Here is an 18,586-nt window from a genome sequence, read left to right on the forward strand (position 1 = left end):
CACCCAATGACCAGGGCTCAGCCTGTTCCTAGGTAGTGATCCTGGAGTGGCGAGAATCCTGAAACTGCAATCCCAGAAATTAAATAAGAGGCCAAGTGTCCAAGATCGAGAGCTGACCAAGAGAGCGAGACAACACCAATAGAGGGGCAACTCAGAGAGAGATGATCCAGATCAAGAGAGAGAACTTCTGGACAGGTCCTCATCTATACACTGGGCATAACGTGCATGATATGGAATAGACCATTGGCCAATTTGGGTCTCAATCTGAAACCTGAGGTCAAATCCTAGGCTAGTAATTGGGGCTGTGCTCCCTCCCAGCTTCTCCTGCACCTGCAGACACTGGCACAGCAGAGGAGCTGGAAAGTCCTTGACTGTCCTGGCAGCAACTGTAAACATGTTATCAGCTGCCTTCTCAGCATAAATTCAAAATATGCCCTCCTACTAGCTACTACAAAGGAAGTTAACTCTGTCCCAGCCAAAACCAGGACACCAGTACAAGAGACAGAGCTACTGAAGAGAGTCTAGTGAAGGGCTACTAAGACAAATAGGAGGCTGGGGCATCTCTCGCATGAGGAAAAGGCTGACAGGGCTGCAGTTCTTCAGTATAGAGAAAGCTCAGAGTGGGGTCTTATCAATACATGTAAATTTGTGGAGGGAGGGTGTAAAGAAGATGGAACCAAGCTGTTGTCCATGGTGCCCAGTGGCAGGAGAAGAGGCAGTGGGCACAAATGGAAGCACAGAAGGTTCTGCCTGAACTTAAGGCAACACTTTTGTACTGTGAGGGTGACTGAGCATTGGAGCAAGTTGGCTAGAGAGGTTATTGGAGATACTCAAAAGCTTCCTTAACATGGTCCTGAGCAGTGTGCTGTAGGTGGCCCTTCTTGAATAGACTGGACCAGATGACCTCCAGAGGACCCTGCCAACATCAACCATTCTGTGATGGAGTGGTAGAAAACAGAAAAATCTGAGCAAGAGGTTGAGTAGGAAGCTGGTGAGGAGGAGCTGGGAGAGGGTGTTTAGCTCTTTTGTTTATTTTTGAATCTGAGATACTTAAAATAGTTGGTTCTCAATCAAATATCTTTAACAAGAGAAAATTGTATTGGTAAGGCATGTTCTAGTTTCTGGGAGACTGACATAGTTTGATTTTGATTGTACTTACTTCATCAGTACAGGCAAAAGATTTAATTTGCTGTCTCTAAAAATGTCAGTGTTCATGATTCACCTTAAAGCAGTGATGTTAAGTCCTCCATGTTAAATCGTCATGGGCATAAAAAGAACCTGAGGACTTACCTTTTGGATTCCTTAGAAGGAAGGCTGTACAACATAGTGCATAGAGCTGTCTAGCTTATCAAATGGAGCTACCACTACGGCCAAAGTTTTCCTGGGATACTGCAACTACTTTAGCCTCTCCTGTAGAGGAGTAGTGATGCATCTTACCCTGTGGAAACAGTGGACTTAAACATAACTTCTGCACAGGTGACATCCAGGCATTCTTACAGAAACATTCTCTCTCTGCTTAACTGCCCAATTTGTTTTTTTTATTCAAAAGCAGGTTATCTACTTCATGTGTGGATCACTGTCATTGTCAGCTTTAAGATAAGGATAACGTGGCACAGGCTCTACTTTTTGCAGAAGGCGGCTCTGGCACTGTCAGCAGCGTTATGTATATTCCAGTTTATGATATTGTTTCAAAACTGCCTCCACTTTGTGACGGCTGCAGTGTCAGTGGCCAGAGTTCTAAAACCTATGTTGAGCTCTGGATTCTGAGTAAAACCTCTTGTAATTTTTCTAGTCAGAAGAGTTTAAAGTGAGCACTGTTTTTTTTTTTGTTTTTTTTTTTTTTTGCTTTAATTAAGATTCTTAAGACATTCTCTGATATGGGAAAGTGTAACTCAAAACAATTTTTCCACAGCTTTTTATAGAAAGCATTTGCAACAATCTCTGCAGTGGTTATGTGAATGTTACAGGTAGTACAACATGAAAATATAGGTGCTTTCAGTTGAATGTAGTGCATTTAATAATGCTAGAAGCAAGCAGTGGAATTGTACGTATAACATGAATATTTGTATTGGTGAACTAGAGTCCTTCTAGATTCTGTTTTGTTGAAACACTGGTGGGACAGCTTCTGTCCTGAAGAATAAGGGAATTTGTCTTCTAAAAATTAGGAGTTTTCAACTTGTTGAATTTTCTGTGGAACTAGTGACATTTTAAGGAGCTATTCAGGTTGTAATTGGTTTTATAAGCAACTGAATAAGGACTGAGGTCATGCTTTCTAGAAAGGTACACTGGTGGAATCAAAGATGAAATGGAATGAATACTTTGAAATGTTTGCACCTTTTGTACAGTTTGAAGTGGCATGTAGTGAAGCCTGCAGAATGCAAGTGGGACTGTCTGTATCGTGATTGCTATTGAATTTGTAAAGAGCAGCATTCACCTGCATAATCCCTGTAAATTTATGGATGTGAATAATTTCTAAAATTGTGCTATGAATTGAGTCTGTTAAACTCCACTGAGCTATGTTGTGCTGCTATTGCAGTTACAGAAAGTTTTCTTTATAACCAGAGGCATCTTTATTAATCTGTAGAAAAGAGAAGAATGTATTAAGACGTCTGTGGTGATTTTTTAACTGATGAGTCCCTTCAGACTTTTTAAATGAAAATTTGTAATACTGTTGAAGACAGCTTTGAACACTTCCAAATAGAGTAAAGTAAATGTTATGTGCTATGTGTTGCACTGGAATTAGCTCAGCAGGTTGCAATTTCTCTTCACTGATTTGCAGGCAAATTCTTTATAAAAACAAGGGTGCGTGAAGGCTAGTACTTTTAAAAACTTAATCTGATAATATGACAGAAAGTGAACTCTCTACTTTTGAGATGTGGGTTTGCTTTCTGTGACACCTTGTTACAGCAGAATCTGCTTTTTCCTAGTGAGCTGTTCCAGTGATAGTTTTCAGTCTCTGACATACAGATGGATGGTAATCCTTGTAAGGGGAAGAAAATAAAAGGTGATGCTTCCTCTGCAGTGCTGCTCTTTGTATTGCAACGTACTGCCTTCGAATGTCAATGTCTGGTTAGCTGATATTCAGCACTCTGTACCATGTACCCTTCTATTCTTTGGCTGTCTTTGGATATTAGAACTGTGTACTGTTAATACAGGATTGATTTCTCCTTTCAGTAAGTTTGTTTCATACTTAAACTATATCCTACTCAACTTATATATGGTGCTTTCCTTGATTTGGTTTATTTGTGTCCCATGTAGTACTTTGTTTGTATTTTATTTGTAAACTTTTCAAGAATATTCTTCTGATGTATTTTAACAGCTCATATTGAGGGAAGGATCCCAAAGTTACCAGGACTGATGGAGGTGTATTGTTCAATTTAGAGACTGCTGCTTCAAGCATTGTGAGGAACAGCAACTGACATGTTTTGGTGTAGGCAAAAATGCTTGACTGTGATTCTGGGCTAATGAAGAATTGACTTAGTTTCGGTCTAGAGGCTTTTCAGATTCTCACTTCAAGAACAGCTTATGTGTTGGAAGGGATTACCAGTGAAGAATTAGTTGAAAGCTGGAGTAGACATTGCAAGAACATAGCATTACCTAACAGGCAATTTATTAGTTCAATTAGTTCTTTAAGTAGTTAAGTCATCTTTCATATACATTGATTCACATACACAGCTGGTGACATTTGAGGTGGTTTAAGGTATCTGAGATGTCTGAGTAATTTCTCTATGGGCTGGAAAATACAGCTTGGGACCTACAGCAAACTAATATCCTCCAGCAGCAGCAGCTAGAAACTAGGCAAGGTGTTTCAGAGCATTTCAAACTTTAGAGTCTTAGATGAGCTTTAGATGCCTATTCAAATGAATCCCACAAGGAACCATGCTTTTATCTGTGGTAGACTTGATTTGATAAGTTGCTCCAGATGGATGCCCTCTCTAGATTTTGTTGTCTGAGAGAAATCTGTTTGTGTAATCTCTTTCCGCATAGATTATTATCTTGACAGTTTTGCTATAGTTCCCAACCACTTTAGTATTCTGAGTGTACCTTCTGAGATGGTATTTAGTAAATGTCTTAAATATTCTTCTTAGTTTGAAGTGGAATTCAGGATGTATTTTGATCTAAATTTAATACCAGGTGATGCACAGAAACACATATGCATTCTGTGGAATTTTCCCTTGAGAATTCTTGTTACCTGGTTAATGTATTTGAAAATCTATCCTGTTGGAAACCAAAGATAAAATTAAACTTAACATCTTTCTATGACAAGCTAGATACTAATATTTGTCACAGAGAATGTCAACTAGCTAGTTATATGGTAGGTAGTTTGGTTCCATCAAACAACAGAATTACTGCAGATTGACTACAGTAATATTGATTACATAAAATGAGGCATGAGTGCTCTGGAAAAGTGTAATGACTTACTTTAAGAATCCAGGATAAAGAGTCTTCACTTGACAGGAAAGAGGAGAATCTACGTGCAGTAATCATCGCAAACTCTATTTTACATGATTTGTGTTTTAGGACATTGTTTAGGAATGGGGCAACTTCATCAACCTTTTAATCTCAAGGACAGAAAGTTGCCTTGCTGGAGCAAAATGTTTGCATAAGAGTCAGATCCTGGTTTTAATCCACATGTAATCCCATTTCTGATAATTATGATATTTAGGTGCTCTAATTAAAAATTTGGTAGTCAAATGGGTTCTTAAAACTGAAGATGGAGGAGGCTTTCAATTAAAGCTGTCTTGCACAACATTGTCCTCTTTCTAATTAATCTCTTTGTTGACATAAATTTGCAGCTTTTAGTATTTATGAAGTGCTCAGAGATTTGCATGTGCATTCATTGCTTTGGTATGAATGTGCACAGTTGTGTTTTGTGAGTCCCAGTCTCAGAACATAATTATCCATTGGTCCAAATCTCACTACCATGAAATTTTCAGAAATAATTTTATAGGTTTAGAGAAAGTCTTTGGAACATAGGAATTGTCTCACTTAGACAGTATGTCAGACAGGAATAGATGGAACTAATGCTGTGGCTTTGTGGGTAGCCAAACTGATATATAGCTTCTGCTGCTGAAACGGAGGAGACCTTGCTCCCAATTCTGATGTCTGTTTTAAAACTTTAATCTTTGACTAATATCCTGTTAAGATGAATTGAGAAGCTGTTTGATAGCGCACTGGCCAAAGAGGAAGCTTGTCTCAGGCATCCCAACCCAGTTCAGGTTGTTAGTCCTGAAGAAAATTGGTTGGGTGTGTAGTGGGGTGGTTTTTTTCTTTTTTTTTTTTTTTCTTTTTTTTTTCTTTTTTCTTCTTTTCCCCTTGAATGGCTAGCTGGTTAAATTGGTCAGAAGAAAAATTATGAACATAGGACAGGGGGAGTGGCGAATTCCTCCATTTATAAGGTATGCCTGAATATTTGGGCAGCAGTTTGATAAATGTGAGGTTCATTAGGTTCAACAAGGCCAAGTGCAAGGTCCTGCACCTGGGTCAGGGGAACCCCTGATACCAGTATGGGCTGGGGGATGAATGGACTGAGAGCAGCTGTGAAGAGAAGGACTTGGGGATACTGCTGGATGAAAAGCTGGACAGGCTCTGGCAATGTGTGCTTGACAAGTGTATCCTGGGCTGCATCAAAAGAAGCATGACCAGCACGTCAAGGGGTGGTGATTCTCCTTTGCTCTCTTGAGACCCCTGGAGTACTCAGCGTAGGAAAGACATGGTCTTGGAGTGAGTCCAGAGGAGGACCATGAAGATGGTCAGAGGGCTGGAGCACCTCCTGTACGAGGACAGGCTGAGAGAGTTGGGGTTGTTCAGAGAAGAGAAGGCTCTGTGGAGACCTTATAGCAGCCTTCCAGTACTTAAAGGGGGCTTGTAAGAAAGATGGAGAAGGACTTTTTAGTAGGGCCTGTTGCAATAGAACAAGGGATAATGGTTTTAAACTAAAAGGGGGTAGATTTAGACTAGATGTAAGGAGATATTTTTCACTATGAGGGTGGTGAGACACTGGAACAGGTTGCCCGGAGAGGTTGTGGATGCCACATCCCTGGAGATGTTCAAGGTCAGGTTGGACGGGGCTTTGAGCAACCTCATCTAGTTGAAGATGTCCTTGCTTATTGCAAGGAGGTTGGACTAGATGACCTTTAAAGGTCCCTTGCAAACCAAACCATTCTATGAAATATGAAATGCTGTTTAGGGTTGGACTTACCATACTCTAGCATCTAGGTAATTATGGTATAGATAGCATTGAAAGGTAATCTTTTAAGTCTCCTTTTTCTAAGAAATTACTCATCCTAGGATCTCTGCTATGTATCAATAAAAAGGCTTTCAAATGCTTCTGCTGGTAAACTTCCTTAAATAAGTGGGGCAAACATCTGCTTGAGATGTAATTTGTGGAAGCCAGCAATTATAAAAGACCATGATGAGACACTCTAGGCAGATGAATCAACAGTGCTTGCAACAGCATCTTAGTGTCTGAGTAAGTGGCACCAACAGTGTGCTTATTTTATAGTTAATGAAGAAAGTACTTCTATGCAAAGTGCTTATAGGTTTGTGGCATGTCCAGTTGTGATGATATGCTTTATTGTGCCATGGGTACACTCCAGAGCTGTAGCAGGAGGTTTTGTGTGTACTTACTGCCAATCTGCATCTTTGAAACTTTTTTCAAGAGACAAGACCTACTCCAAGAATTATATTTTGTTGTGTCCCTTTGCATAAACAGAGTATTCAGGCTCACATTTCAGACTCTCTTCTGGTGTGATCTATAAAGTCACTTACAGTATGCTTTTGATAGGAAGAAATGATGGGAGGCAGGCCACCTGTATTGCCTTTCCTTACTGAAACGCTGCAGGCTGTAATAGTGTAAGCCGATAAGTTTGACTGCTTCCTTATGTAGGGGCTGAGCAGCCTTTCGACATTATTCTGCTCAGTGTGTTGCAGCTACTGTGTCATCCTCTAGCATCTGCAGTATGGGTGTTCAGCTTTTCTGTGGTGTCATGCTTTTGCAGAGGCAATAGCATGGCTCTGATTGTAAAGAGTAAAGGAAAGAAAGCTGACTGGTTGGGGAAGTAGTCTAGTGAGTGGTGACAGAGCATTGATCCTGTTTTTACAGGGTAATGTTCCCCAGCATATATGTCCCTATAAAATTACCAATGTCTCTGGCTGCAGCAGTGCATGCGTGTGAGAACGTTTGCTGACAGTGCACAATTTGTCTCAACTCTTGATTTTTCTGGAGATAAATTAAGGCATTGCATTGGCATGTCCTCAACACTTTCATCAGGGATAACTTCATACTGTGATGGCTGAAAGCATCTGCCTGTGCTGTTTTTGACCCTTGGGCGCTTCTTCCTGCTGTCTTCCTTGTAACCAGCACAGTTGCTTTTATGGGCACACTGCGAATCCTAGCAAAGAATTGTTGTGGCTGCCTTTCCTTTCACCTGGAGATGCTCTTTTCAGGTGATCTGCTCCTGATCTGGTTCCCCAAGCAGCTGCCAGGGTTCAGGTGTCATGGCAGAAGTGACTGCCATAGGAAATGTGGCACTTGTAGTTTCTGGTGTCTTGTGATTTCAGCTAATGGCTTAGATTGAATTAATTTCATCAAATTTAACTGAATTGTGGACTGCTTCAAATGCAGATATTCTGGTTTTTGCTCACTTTCCTCCCTTCCTGTATGGTATTGTGCTTTCCTGCCCATTTTCTCTCAGATACACCAGTCTTGCCAATACTGACTCAGATTAGCTCATGGATGCAATAGAAAGCTAACAATACAAACATTCAGTGATTTCTTTGGATCAATGAATTAATGCAACTTGTTATTCTGTTCCATGATTGCATCTTTCACATATTCTGCAAGTGGATTATATTGCTGAAAGTGAGAAAATCCTGTTTCTGTGTTACAGCTGAGGACTCCTGAGGGGGCAGGGATCGTGACCTACCTCATTTTGAACTGCAGATATGCAGGGTAGTTGTTGTTATTTGACTTTCAAGGTTAAATTCTTTGTGACTACAGAAAAGCAAGGTAGTATTCCATGATTCACAGTGAGCTGGTTTACCCAGAGGAACGAGGCAATTGTTGCATTTCAATTAGTAAAGATTTTTCTAACTAAATTCTTTTGGAAACGTTACTTCTAATGTCATTATTTTCAAGTGGGTTTCTTAGTATACAGTCTGTTGTGTTGCTGGAAGTTTTGTGTTCTTATTTTCATGTTAACTTTTTGGCTTCTGAAACTGCAGCCTTCCTACCTAGTGACAGCAGGAGTCCTGAAGTCCTTCATTGCTTCTCTTTTTTTGGTAACAGGTTACATGTTTTGGCAGAGGCAATAGTGTGGCTCTGATTGCAAAGAATAAAGGAAAGAAGGTTGACTGGTGGGGGAAGCAGTCACCAGCCAGATGCTTTGCTTAAGCATTTGCTTTTTCACCCAAAGGCTTCATGTTATCTCCTGTTTTTGACAGACTATAAGTCTCTCACTGGCTTCCTTGAAATTTCTCATCTTTTGTTCTCTCTTGATCTTTGCTGCTTTGACAGCACCACAAGTTCTGTGTCGGAAGGGTGCTCCAGCATTTCTGTTGAAGCTGAACCTGATACTCTGTCTTCCCATAAGCTTCTGGTAATATACAGACTAGAATAAACTGGATTTATCTCCAAACAGGATATAAATACTGATACTCTGTGGTAACACTGTTCTAGCATGTTGGTTTTCTGGAGCTTTCAAGTTGTATTTATGCAGTATTTTTCCTTTTTAGAAAGGTCTTCCCTTGTGGAGGTGTTTTTACTGCTTAGTTTTGTTGATCTGATATGCTTCTAACATTCAATAAGAAAACTACTTGGATTGTAAGTTGCACTAAAATGGCTATCAGAAGTGGAGTCATTAAAAAAACCCAACACTCCAATATTGTGATATTCACTGCGTTTGAAGTGTTTGGAAAAAGCCATCTGTGTGAAAAGGTTATTGTGCATGGAAAGGTACTGCTAAATCACAAAAATAGACTTACCAGGGTGAAATGTTATTATTTTACTGAGTGGTACTATTAATCATCCTGATTTAGGGACTAAAAGCATAAACAGAGTCTGAGTAGTTGTGAGGTTGCTATATTAATGTGTATTTGGTGGTTGATGCAACAGATGATAATGCAGAAACCTCCTGCTGCCCTCTCTCCTCGATGTTTTTTGGCATCATTTTTTTTTCTGCATGCTGTACCTTGATGGCTGTCAGGGTTGTAAGAAGTATTACTCTGCAAAAGTCCTACCCATTTTCCTGTCTCTTCACAATCCATTTTGCTGAGCATTCTGCAGTGCACTGCAGAAGACTGGTTCAAGTATCTTATTTACTCTGGAGAATTACTGGAAGAGCACTGGAGGATTATTAGCAGGGCTGCTAACAGAAATCACCTGAGGCTAGAACATTTGCTAATGTGGGTGCTGACCTCTTTCTTTGGTGTGTAGGGTTGCCAAAGGCTAATAAGGCATGTCCAAGTCTCAGTGAGGTTTTTGTGTGGCTAGGAGTAGCCAATAATCTATTTAGAAGCTGGGTTGATAGTGGGGATCTCAGAGAATCTCTTATCCTCCCTTAAAAACCTCTGTGTTTCTGCTGCTGTTGTGCGGAGCAGAAGAGATTCACTTGCAGAATAGGCTGATAGCTGTGGAGGATTAAAAACTCAAAGCTTACATGGTAGGTTGTTTTGTTTTTATTCGACCTCCAGGTAACAAGAAAAATTGGAATATAAATAGAAAGCTTAACTGTGGGAGTAATAGAATATAGATCGCTTGTACACGTGAGTGAATGACCTTCATAACTAACTTCTGAGTCACTCTAGTGAGAATAAATTGGACTACAAAACAATTAACTCCAGTGCTTTTATGTGCTAGCTGATATGCTAGTGTGAAAAAAATCAGCTTTTTTAAAATGGGTGCAGAGCTCGTTTTGGAAATAGCGGTTTTGGTGGTAGGTTCCCATATTTCCATGCCCAAGCATTGGTTTAATTTCTGTTGTTTTTAAAAGTAATAACAGGTCATCTTTCTACTGAAGAAAACGGTCTACATTAAAAAAAAGGCACAAAACCAAAAAACACCCAAGGTAGAATTAAAAAAAAATCTTTTCACTTGCTTTTCTAGTGTATGTAAGATGTTTGGTCCTGCCTTGTTTTATTCAGTAACTGTGGAAGCTAGGGGGAAGGATAGGGTTATTTTTCTGTTGTTCTTTGCATTTTATGTCTTTGCTGATGGGCGTATATGTCTGAACCTTGACGGTTGCCTTTGGTCAGCATAAATTGTGATGTTTCACTTTTGTTAAGTAATTGCACATAAACCAGATAGTACCTAATACCTTTTTATTACCATGTTGATTGCCTTAGTGTTGTCAGTATTGCATTAACATAGTTATTTATCGTAAATCAGCTTGGATTTTTGTGGGAGTACCAGAGGTGGAATAAATGCTGTGTTTCTGACCTTCGCTTTGTCAGTCTGTAGTTCTCAACAGTAGTGCAGTTATAGGTGTCTTCCCTTCCTTTCATACTTCTTTTGCTGCTCTCACCAGTTTTTGCATTTTTCAGTGAGAGCTTATTCTGGCAGTGTTTCAGACTGTTATTTTTTGTTATTAAGTCCCCACTTGTAAAACTTGGTAAAATCATTGGTACTGTACAGCACTCATTCTGGGAGAGTTGTGACTGATGGAGAGAGTGGTTGAAGTTCATAAAATTTTCTAATTTTAATGCAAGTATTATCTTTATTGAGTATCTGTTACATGATCACAATTTTATGTTGTTCTTTGTTTTAAGAGCACTAGTAAAAAGAAGTTTTCAAATAATTCTAGTAATAACTATTTTTTAGGAAAATGTGATAAATCAAATGAGGATTGCTTGTATAGGTGCCTGGTGTCCCTCTGTGTCCCCCCTCACCCCCCTGCCTTTAAAAAGAGACTATTGTCTTCCTGAGGGGGATGGAACAGCAGCTGTTCTGAATGACATAACAGTTGTACTTGAATTTGAAATAGCATGTTACCCATGACCGCCTTTCTCTATTTATTCCCTCTTCTTCCTCCTTGGTAGGAACCGAGGTGTCTGGTGTGTCCCTCTTCTTTGTCCTTGGTAGGGACTGAACGCTGCTTTGGGACACAGTGTGTAAACCTCCATACTTTGTTGCTTAAAAGTGCATTAGAATACATGTTTGAAGTACCTAATGTGGCACATGCTAAAATAAACACTTTGAATGCTTTAAGATTGAGTCATCAATCCCTGGCTGCTGTTTTTGCATTTCAGTTATTGATATAACCTATTTGGAAGTTACTTTTCAGAGACCTCATCATGGTGATCGACAATAACTGTTGAATAGAGATAAGCTAGAAAATTCAGGTACCTGTGTGCAATATTAAAAGATTTGTTAAGTTCGGATTCTAAGAGTTTAATTTGTCTGTAGTGCTACTTTTTATTCTGCACCTTGGAAAATCTTGGTCTGACAACAGGGAGCTCTGTAGAACAGATGAAGGATTTGCCTTATGGTGACTTAATGTGTAGAGATCACAGTTATGCATCTGAAGAGTGTTGAATCTGTCCAGTGCTAACTGACTGGATGTAGTTAACGTCAAATTAATTTTTTTGTCACACCTCCAGTGTATTATGCTATCTGAGCATGTGATGGGAATAATACTGTAGCTCTGGCCACTTCTATTGTACTGAAAAATATAAGAGCGTTCGCATTAGGTTTACCAGTTTTTAATACTAAACAGCTAAAATAAGGAAATCAGCTACTTTTTATAATTATTATTAAGTCCAGACATGAGACAGAATTTAGTCCAGAAGAAGCACAGAAATTGCCTTTTTAGTGGACTGTTCATCTCAGTAGCATAAAATATTTCAAAGGAATAATCTTATCTGTAACAGGAAATACCTTTTTTTTTAATGAAGAATCTCTAATGATTCAATACAGAATCACTCAGTAATATGGACTTAAATGTTGTCTTCTGTTTTTTAGAAGACCCTTTTGAGGACTTCTTCAGAGGCAGGCGGGATCCAAGGGGAAGCAGAAGCAGAGGTGGTGGATCATTTTTCTCTGCCTTTGGTGGATTCCCTGCTTTTGGAAGTGGTTTTTCTTCATTTGACACAGGTAAATATCACAACCTTTAACAAGGAATGCAGTTTTGATTCACAAAGGATCTCTGTATAATAAACTGATAAATAGTTTTTTTAAAAAGTTGCCTTCTTCATTCAGGAAATTGAGGACTTTTTTTTTCTTTACGTTCAGACCTTACAGAGAACAGCTTAAGTTAAATAAAGCCATAGTTAACAATGTTTGGTCTACCTGAAAGTTCATAAAAGTAGAAGGACCTCTGAGAACACTTTGTGTTCTCAGTTTTGATGCTACAGTTTCTATAGCTATATTTCTAAAGCTATGAAGTTTTAGAATGGTTGTTCTGTTTGCTTTTAGGTGTTGGGGGTCATAGCTTTTATTTAAGGTCCTGAAAATACCTTGGAAAAATGTGTGCCTAAAACCCATGGTACTACTTAGTATCCGTTCCGGGGTAGGCGATTTGAATGCTGACATCTGTATCTTGGAGGTTGCTGAGAGCTGCTGGTAGTCAGCATCCTTTCAAGTGTTAAGATTCTGCGTATTGATTGCAATGTTAGTGATACAAAACTTGTTCAGACTGCTGTGCAGTCTCCTTACATCTGCATTAAAGCAAAAAAATCAGACTCTGTAAACTTACTAGCTTTACCTTGAGTGGAAAGAATGAAAGGGAGGAATTGAAGGGGCTGGAGTCATGGTTTTATTCTCATACTAGTGTTAAATGCCATCAGTTGCTGATGCTGTGTTGATGCAAACAACTAACGGCATCCTGAAGCTAGGATGTAGTCTGAGTGCCTTTGTCAAGGCCAGGCTGGATGAGGCTTTGAGCAGCCTGGTGTAGTGGGAGGTGTCCCTGCCCGTGGCAGGGGGGTGGGAACTAGATGATATTTGAGGTCCCTTCCAACCCAAACCATTCTATGATTCTATGATAAATTTGGATCTCACAGTCATGCAAAAAATCAATCTTTTTAGTAAAATATCTTCTTTCCCAATAGGTTTTACTTCGTTTGGTTCACTGAGACACGGAGGCCTTACTTCGTTCTCCTCTACGTCATTTGGTGGCAGTGGGATGGGTAACTTCAAATCAGTATCAACCTCAACTAAAATAGTTAACGGCAGAAGAATTACTACAAAGAGGTAAGTGATGTAAATATACTTGTATGAAGCTATATGTAGAGACATATATAGCTATAAATACATGCATATAAATATACTATATATATAAATATAGTGATACATGTATGTATTTGTATTATTTTGATGTGTTCATCACATTACTTGGATTTTTCTGAATGCTTAAAAAAAGATAATTTGAAGTTTTATTGGGTTCTCTGACTCTTAGCATTGCTGAGTTTACATGAAGCTGTAGCATGTGAAAATAGGGAAGGTGATGGTTTTGTCTAAACTCTTGATAGTTGAGGAGGGTTTAGACATGTACAACATGCTTTCAGAACTGACCTGATGAAAAATGAAAGTTGCAACTTGTTTGCTGTTTGAAAGGGACCTGGCAATGGAGCTCTTCCAGGTCTTCAGAACCTCCTGTGTAGTGATGCATCTTTTATTATGCTCCTTGACTGCTGTCTGTCAAGTCAGCTTGAGCTTCTGCAAGAGAAAAGTATGCTTGGTTTCTGTTGATCATAAAGCTTTTAACATTCTGAAACACAAAACAATTTCCCCTAACATATGATCTAGTTTTCTCTCCTAGGCAGTGTCTTAGAAAAGTTTTTTATGTAAAAAGTAATGTTCTTTTATCTGTTAAGTGAAATAAGCAAACCTACTTTGGAGGAAACTTTCCCTGTTTGTTGCAAAGCGAATTTTGAAGTACTGTACACAGAGTACCTTCTCACTATTTCATGCTTGTGATGGGGAAATCTCTGCATTTGGGAAACCTGAATATTAGATAGCTATAGATAACCTACATGGAACATTATCCTTGATAAGCTATAGGAGTACCGAACGTGTCATTAAGTGTAATTTCAGTACTTCATAAAAATTTCCAGAAAAGCAAGAGAAAACCAGTGTTTCTGTTTGGTAACTTGTCTCTCATACTTCCAAGTGCAAAAGTTGTTCTATGTCCTGTTGTACTGGAGAGACCCTGTCATCTTGACCCCTTAAATGTAGCCTTTGTCATCACTATGCTGTTGTGGTCATCATATTTTTCTGTGAGTGTATTCTAGAAAAATCTGAAAACTGCCCAGGTTTTGGGGTAATTGTACCAGATGAGAGAGACCAAAGAAAGTGTGTGCAAAAGAAGATGAGGCACCTTGTTTGTTTTAATATTAAAAAATGGTTTAAATCAGGTATGCTACTGTCATACCTTTTGTTGTTGTATTTGGAGGGAGAAGCAAGAAATATGGTTAACCACATCCAGGAAGACACATTTAGTACCTCTGAGAAGTCCTGTTACTTTGTAAAATGTCTTCCCATAAGGCAGCTAAGTCTAAAAAAGATTAATATCCTGGCATACCCAGTGAAAGTCTTCTGAGTAATATTTTGCTTCAGGCAAGAAGCCGTTCCTTCTGTTCATAATATGGGTGTATTCTCTTCAAGAAGTGTGATCTCCAGAAAAAAATTACATTCGTCCATGTGGTTTTGTCATTTGAATCGTGAGGGGAGAATTCCCATGTAATTAAAATTTAGGCATAAATTTTAACTGTTCTGAAAATAATTTAAGCATTCCTTATCTTCCCATTTTTAAAACAAACAAAAAAACCCCTCCAAACCCAAAGAGCTCTTTAATCTCTCCTTCTGGTCAGGGATGCTTAAATTTTGCAATGTACAGGCTAGTCATAAACTTGGTATACAGTAGGTGTCCAAATGAATTGCTTTGATCAAATTAAAAGTGGATTGAAGACTATCTTGCATGCTTTACATCATGCAAAATTGTGTTTGGATCTGGAATATTATGCATTTAACAAATGGAGTAGGCACTAAATGCAACATCAAGGTTGTACAGTTAATCTGTCAAAAGACATTTAGTTCTAGAAAATAGTGCTTTGTGTCAGTACAACTGTGACAGTGTATGAGGTGACAGCTGTAACTGTGAACTCTACAAACTGGAGGATTCAGAAAGCAATTTTCCTGCTATAAATAAGCAATACCAATGGGGGAATGCAGATGGTTACTAGTTACAGCTTCTGCACTGTTAAATAGAAAAGCTTGCCAACTACAGTTGCATTAAGCAGGCAGTGCTCTGTTACAGTTCGTTATCTAAAAACCTAGGTCTGGTGTATATTTTCAAACTGCTTACAGGGCTTTAAAATGGCTGTGCTTTTGTCCTACAGAATTGTTGAGAATGGAGAAGAGAGAGTAGAAGTTGAAGAAGATGGCCAGTTAAGGTCGCTAACAATAAATGGTAAGGAGCAGATGCTACGCTTGGATAACAAGTAATTCAACGCACGCACTTAACAGAAATTTTAAGCTATAACAGCCACCATTTGAGGATTGACAGGAACATTTTTTGAAGATTTCAAACCAACTCAACTTTCTGTATATCCGTACTTAATCTTAAGTAGTATAAATAGCTCACTGAAGCTCGTTATTTGTCATAGACTTTTGAGTTAATTGTTGGGACCACATCAATTGGACCATTTTTTGTCCTTAAAATTGTTGTAAATTTCTGTATGCACTTTTCTTTTTATTATATATGATCAAAGTGAACCATGATCCTTCAGTAGTGCTAAGGCAAGATGTACACTAACACTAGCATGAATCTTGCTTTTTCCAATTTGTTTGAAATGTGAGCCAACTAGTAGTTTGTCTGCTGTGAAGTTAACATTTCCAGGATAACCTTTTTAATAATTTCAACTTTTTTTTTAATGTTTAGTAGTGAACAATGTTAATACATTTCTGGTAATGCATTTCTGGTTTAAATAAATTAAGGATGTTTTCTAGTTGTGCATGAATGCAGACAACTTAGTTTTAACAAATGTTTAAATGTGTAATGTAAGCAAAAGGTAAACAAAAGTGAAGCCAGTGAGCTGGGTCTTTTGTCATTTGCAAAAAAAAAAAAAAATTCAAAATGAATAAATGCTAATGTTTGTGGTGCATTCTTTCATGAATGGAATTTGTAACCTTCTTGTGTCTGTGTGTGATTTGGGCAACTTGGGAAAACAGTGCTTCCCCCCCCCACCTTTTTCTTCAATCTTAAGGATGAGGGCCTTTTTTCTTTGCAGATGTTTTCTTCAATGTGACTGAAAACATTATATTTAATTTCTTTTCTAAACCTGTATTTGAAGCACCTATTTTTAAGAAGCATTAGAGGCTTACTCTAACTCCATCTTTTGCTCTAATAGATAATTTTTTTTAGCCATGAAGTAACTCCCTCTGTTTAAAAATAAAGTTTTCTAAAGCTTTAAGGTCTGAGATTGCGTAAAAAATAATCTGTAGTGAACATGAATATACAGGAAAAAATAATTTAAAAAAGGCTCTCTGAATAATTTTTTTTTGCTTATTTTGAGAACAAACAATTGCTTTGGAGAAGATTTGTTCTAAATTATTAGGGTTAAAATATCTCCCTCTTATTTTTACTCATCAACCAAAAATCAAAAGATGGACGAATGCCTGTTAAATTAATGAAGCGTTGATTTGTAGCTAAGACCAGATTTTCAAAGTTTGGTGAAAGGTGACTTGATTTCTGTATGTCATAGAGAAAGCATGCAAATAAGTATTGGCATATGTTAACACCTGCCAGGCTCTGGGTAATTTAATGCATAAGTCATGGATGTGCAGTTATTTGTGCACCAGCTTTGAACATCTGGCCTTTAGGGTGGCTTACTGTTTTTTTTGAAAAAAAAAAAAAATGGTGTTTTCAAATGATCACTTAATGCCTTCTTGCTGAACACCGTCTGCTTTGTACTAACAAATGCATTGATTTTTAAATCTATCAGAAAGATTTGCTCCTGTTTATCATGCAGGAAAACCAAGTCAGCTTAACCGAAACCAACAATCTAACAAACTGCTACAACAGAATTCATGTTTGGTGCAAAGTTAGTGTGTCTTACATTTGTCCCTCTACCATTAATGCTAATTTCACAGAACCAAACAAAATAACAGGTAGAAGAAGAAATAAATATGTACTTTGGTTTTGGGACTACAGAAGTTATGTACTTTTTCAATTTCTTTGCATAGTTCTTATTACTTCAGTGTTGTGTTTTTGATGTAAGAAGCACAAACTCAGTTTAGAACTAGTTTTCTTGTCAATGCTGTTTTTTCCTTTCCCATGTATGTTCTTTCCTGATCCAGATAACTAAACACACAATTTATTTCAAACATCTGGCTTTGTTGTGATGTCTTGAGTTATTAAAAATGTTAATTTATATTTATAGGACACAGTGTGCTCCTTTAAGTTATGTAAACTGTAAAAAAGTGCTTCAAAATTGATTAACCAACTCAAATAAACTTAGGACAATCTGGAGTTGAGTTTGAATTCCTTCCTGTGGATACCCATAGGTTCTAGGTTAAGCTGCAAACTTCACCATCTATTTTAATCCCAGGTGATCTTCTTTAACATTTAAATTAATTACCTCAGGTTGAAAGCAATTATGGTAGCATAGGTGCTAGTGGCAAATCTATACCCACGTGCTTGCCTTAGATCTTCCTACCCAGAAAAGTGTGGTCTTTGTCACAGTATTATATAAAAACTGTTCAGTCCAGGGTTCTATAATGAAATCCTTTAACACTGTAAATTTGCTGAAGATCCAGTGTTTGGATGTCTCTCTTCTACCTTGAGATCCCTGAAGCTGGTTACTGTCAGAGTGGGACAAAATACAGCGCTAAATGGCAGTGCTACACTTGCTTGGTAGAAAGAGAAACGGGCAAAACGCAAAACCAGATGAGAATAAATGAGTCAGCACAAGGCATAATTCATCAGTAAAGATATCTACAGTAGTAAGCAGATACCCATACACCAGTGTTTGAATAGGGTGGTGGTTGAGCTGGGTGGATACGTGGTCTTGGTCCAAGTATATCATTGGACTGGCAGTTCCAGTTCCAGATGTAAAAATTTGACATCTTCTTACCCTTGACCTAAGCCTAGGAGTCTCCACCTGTTTCAATATGTAGAACACAGATTTTTTTTTTTTAATAACACTGCATCCAATTTCTTTTTTTAATGCAACTTCTTGTATCCAATTTCATTTTTAATACACAAAATGAACTGTCATTCTATGTTTACAATTTAAATTCTTCAGAACTTCTTTTTTTGTGCTTCTGAAATGAGTTTCTTTTCTCTTGAAAACCCCCATATTAGGTTTCTCTGAAAAATTTCGTGTTGTTCCTTACTGATACCTAGTTAGCATGGATGTACAAAACCTACTCACTAGAAGTAATGGATCATCAAGGGCAACAGATTTCCTTAAACTTCAGTTTTGGACAAAATGATTTTATGATTCTATTATTCTATCAAATACTTAAAAGCTTCTTAATTCTAGCAAATGCTAGGCATCAAGTGTGCAGTGAGATGAGGTAGCTTTCAAAAACAGGTGCCATTTGATTAAAAGCACAATCATTTCATACAGGAGGGATTAATGTTGA

General features: G+C 38.1%; 1 protein-coding gene across 1 annotated transcript; it reads left to right on the forward strand.

The window, feature by feature from the left end:
* Nucleotides 1–11,928: 11,928 nt before the first annotated feature.
* Nucleotides 11,929–16,101, forward strand: LOC104463923 (dnaJ homolog subfamily B member 6-like). Its single transcript, XM_010076438.1, has 3 exons — nucleotides 11,929–12,091; nucleotides 13,048–13,189; nucleotides 15,337–16,101. Exons 1-3 carry the CDS (start codon nucleotides 11,929–11,931, stop codon nucleotides 15,440–15,442), a joined length of 411 nt encoding a protein of 136 aa, XP_010074740.1. The 3' UTR covers nucleotides 15,443–16,101.
* Nucleotides 16,102–18,586: the final 2,485 nt, after the last annotated feature.

This window comes from Pterocles gutturalis, unplaced genomic scaffold (assembly GCF_000699245.1).
Source record: "Pterocles gutturalis isolate BGI_N339 unplaced genomic scaffold, ASM69924v1 scaffold31138, whole genome shotgun sequence".
NCBI lineage: Eukaryota > Metazoa > Chordata > Aves > Pterocliformes > Pteroclidae > Pterocles > Pterocles gutturalis.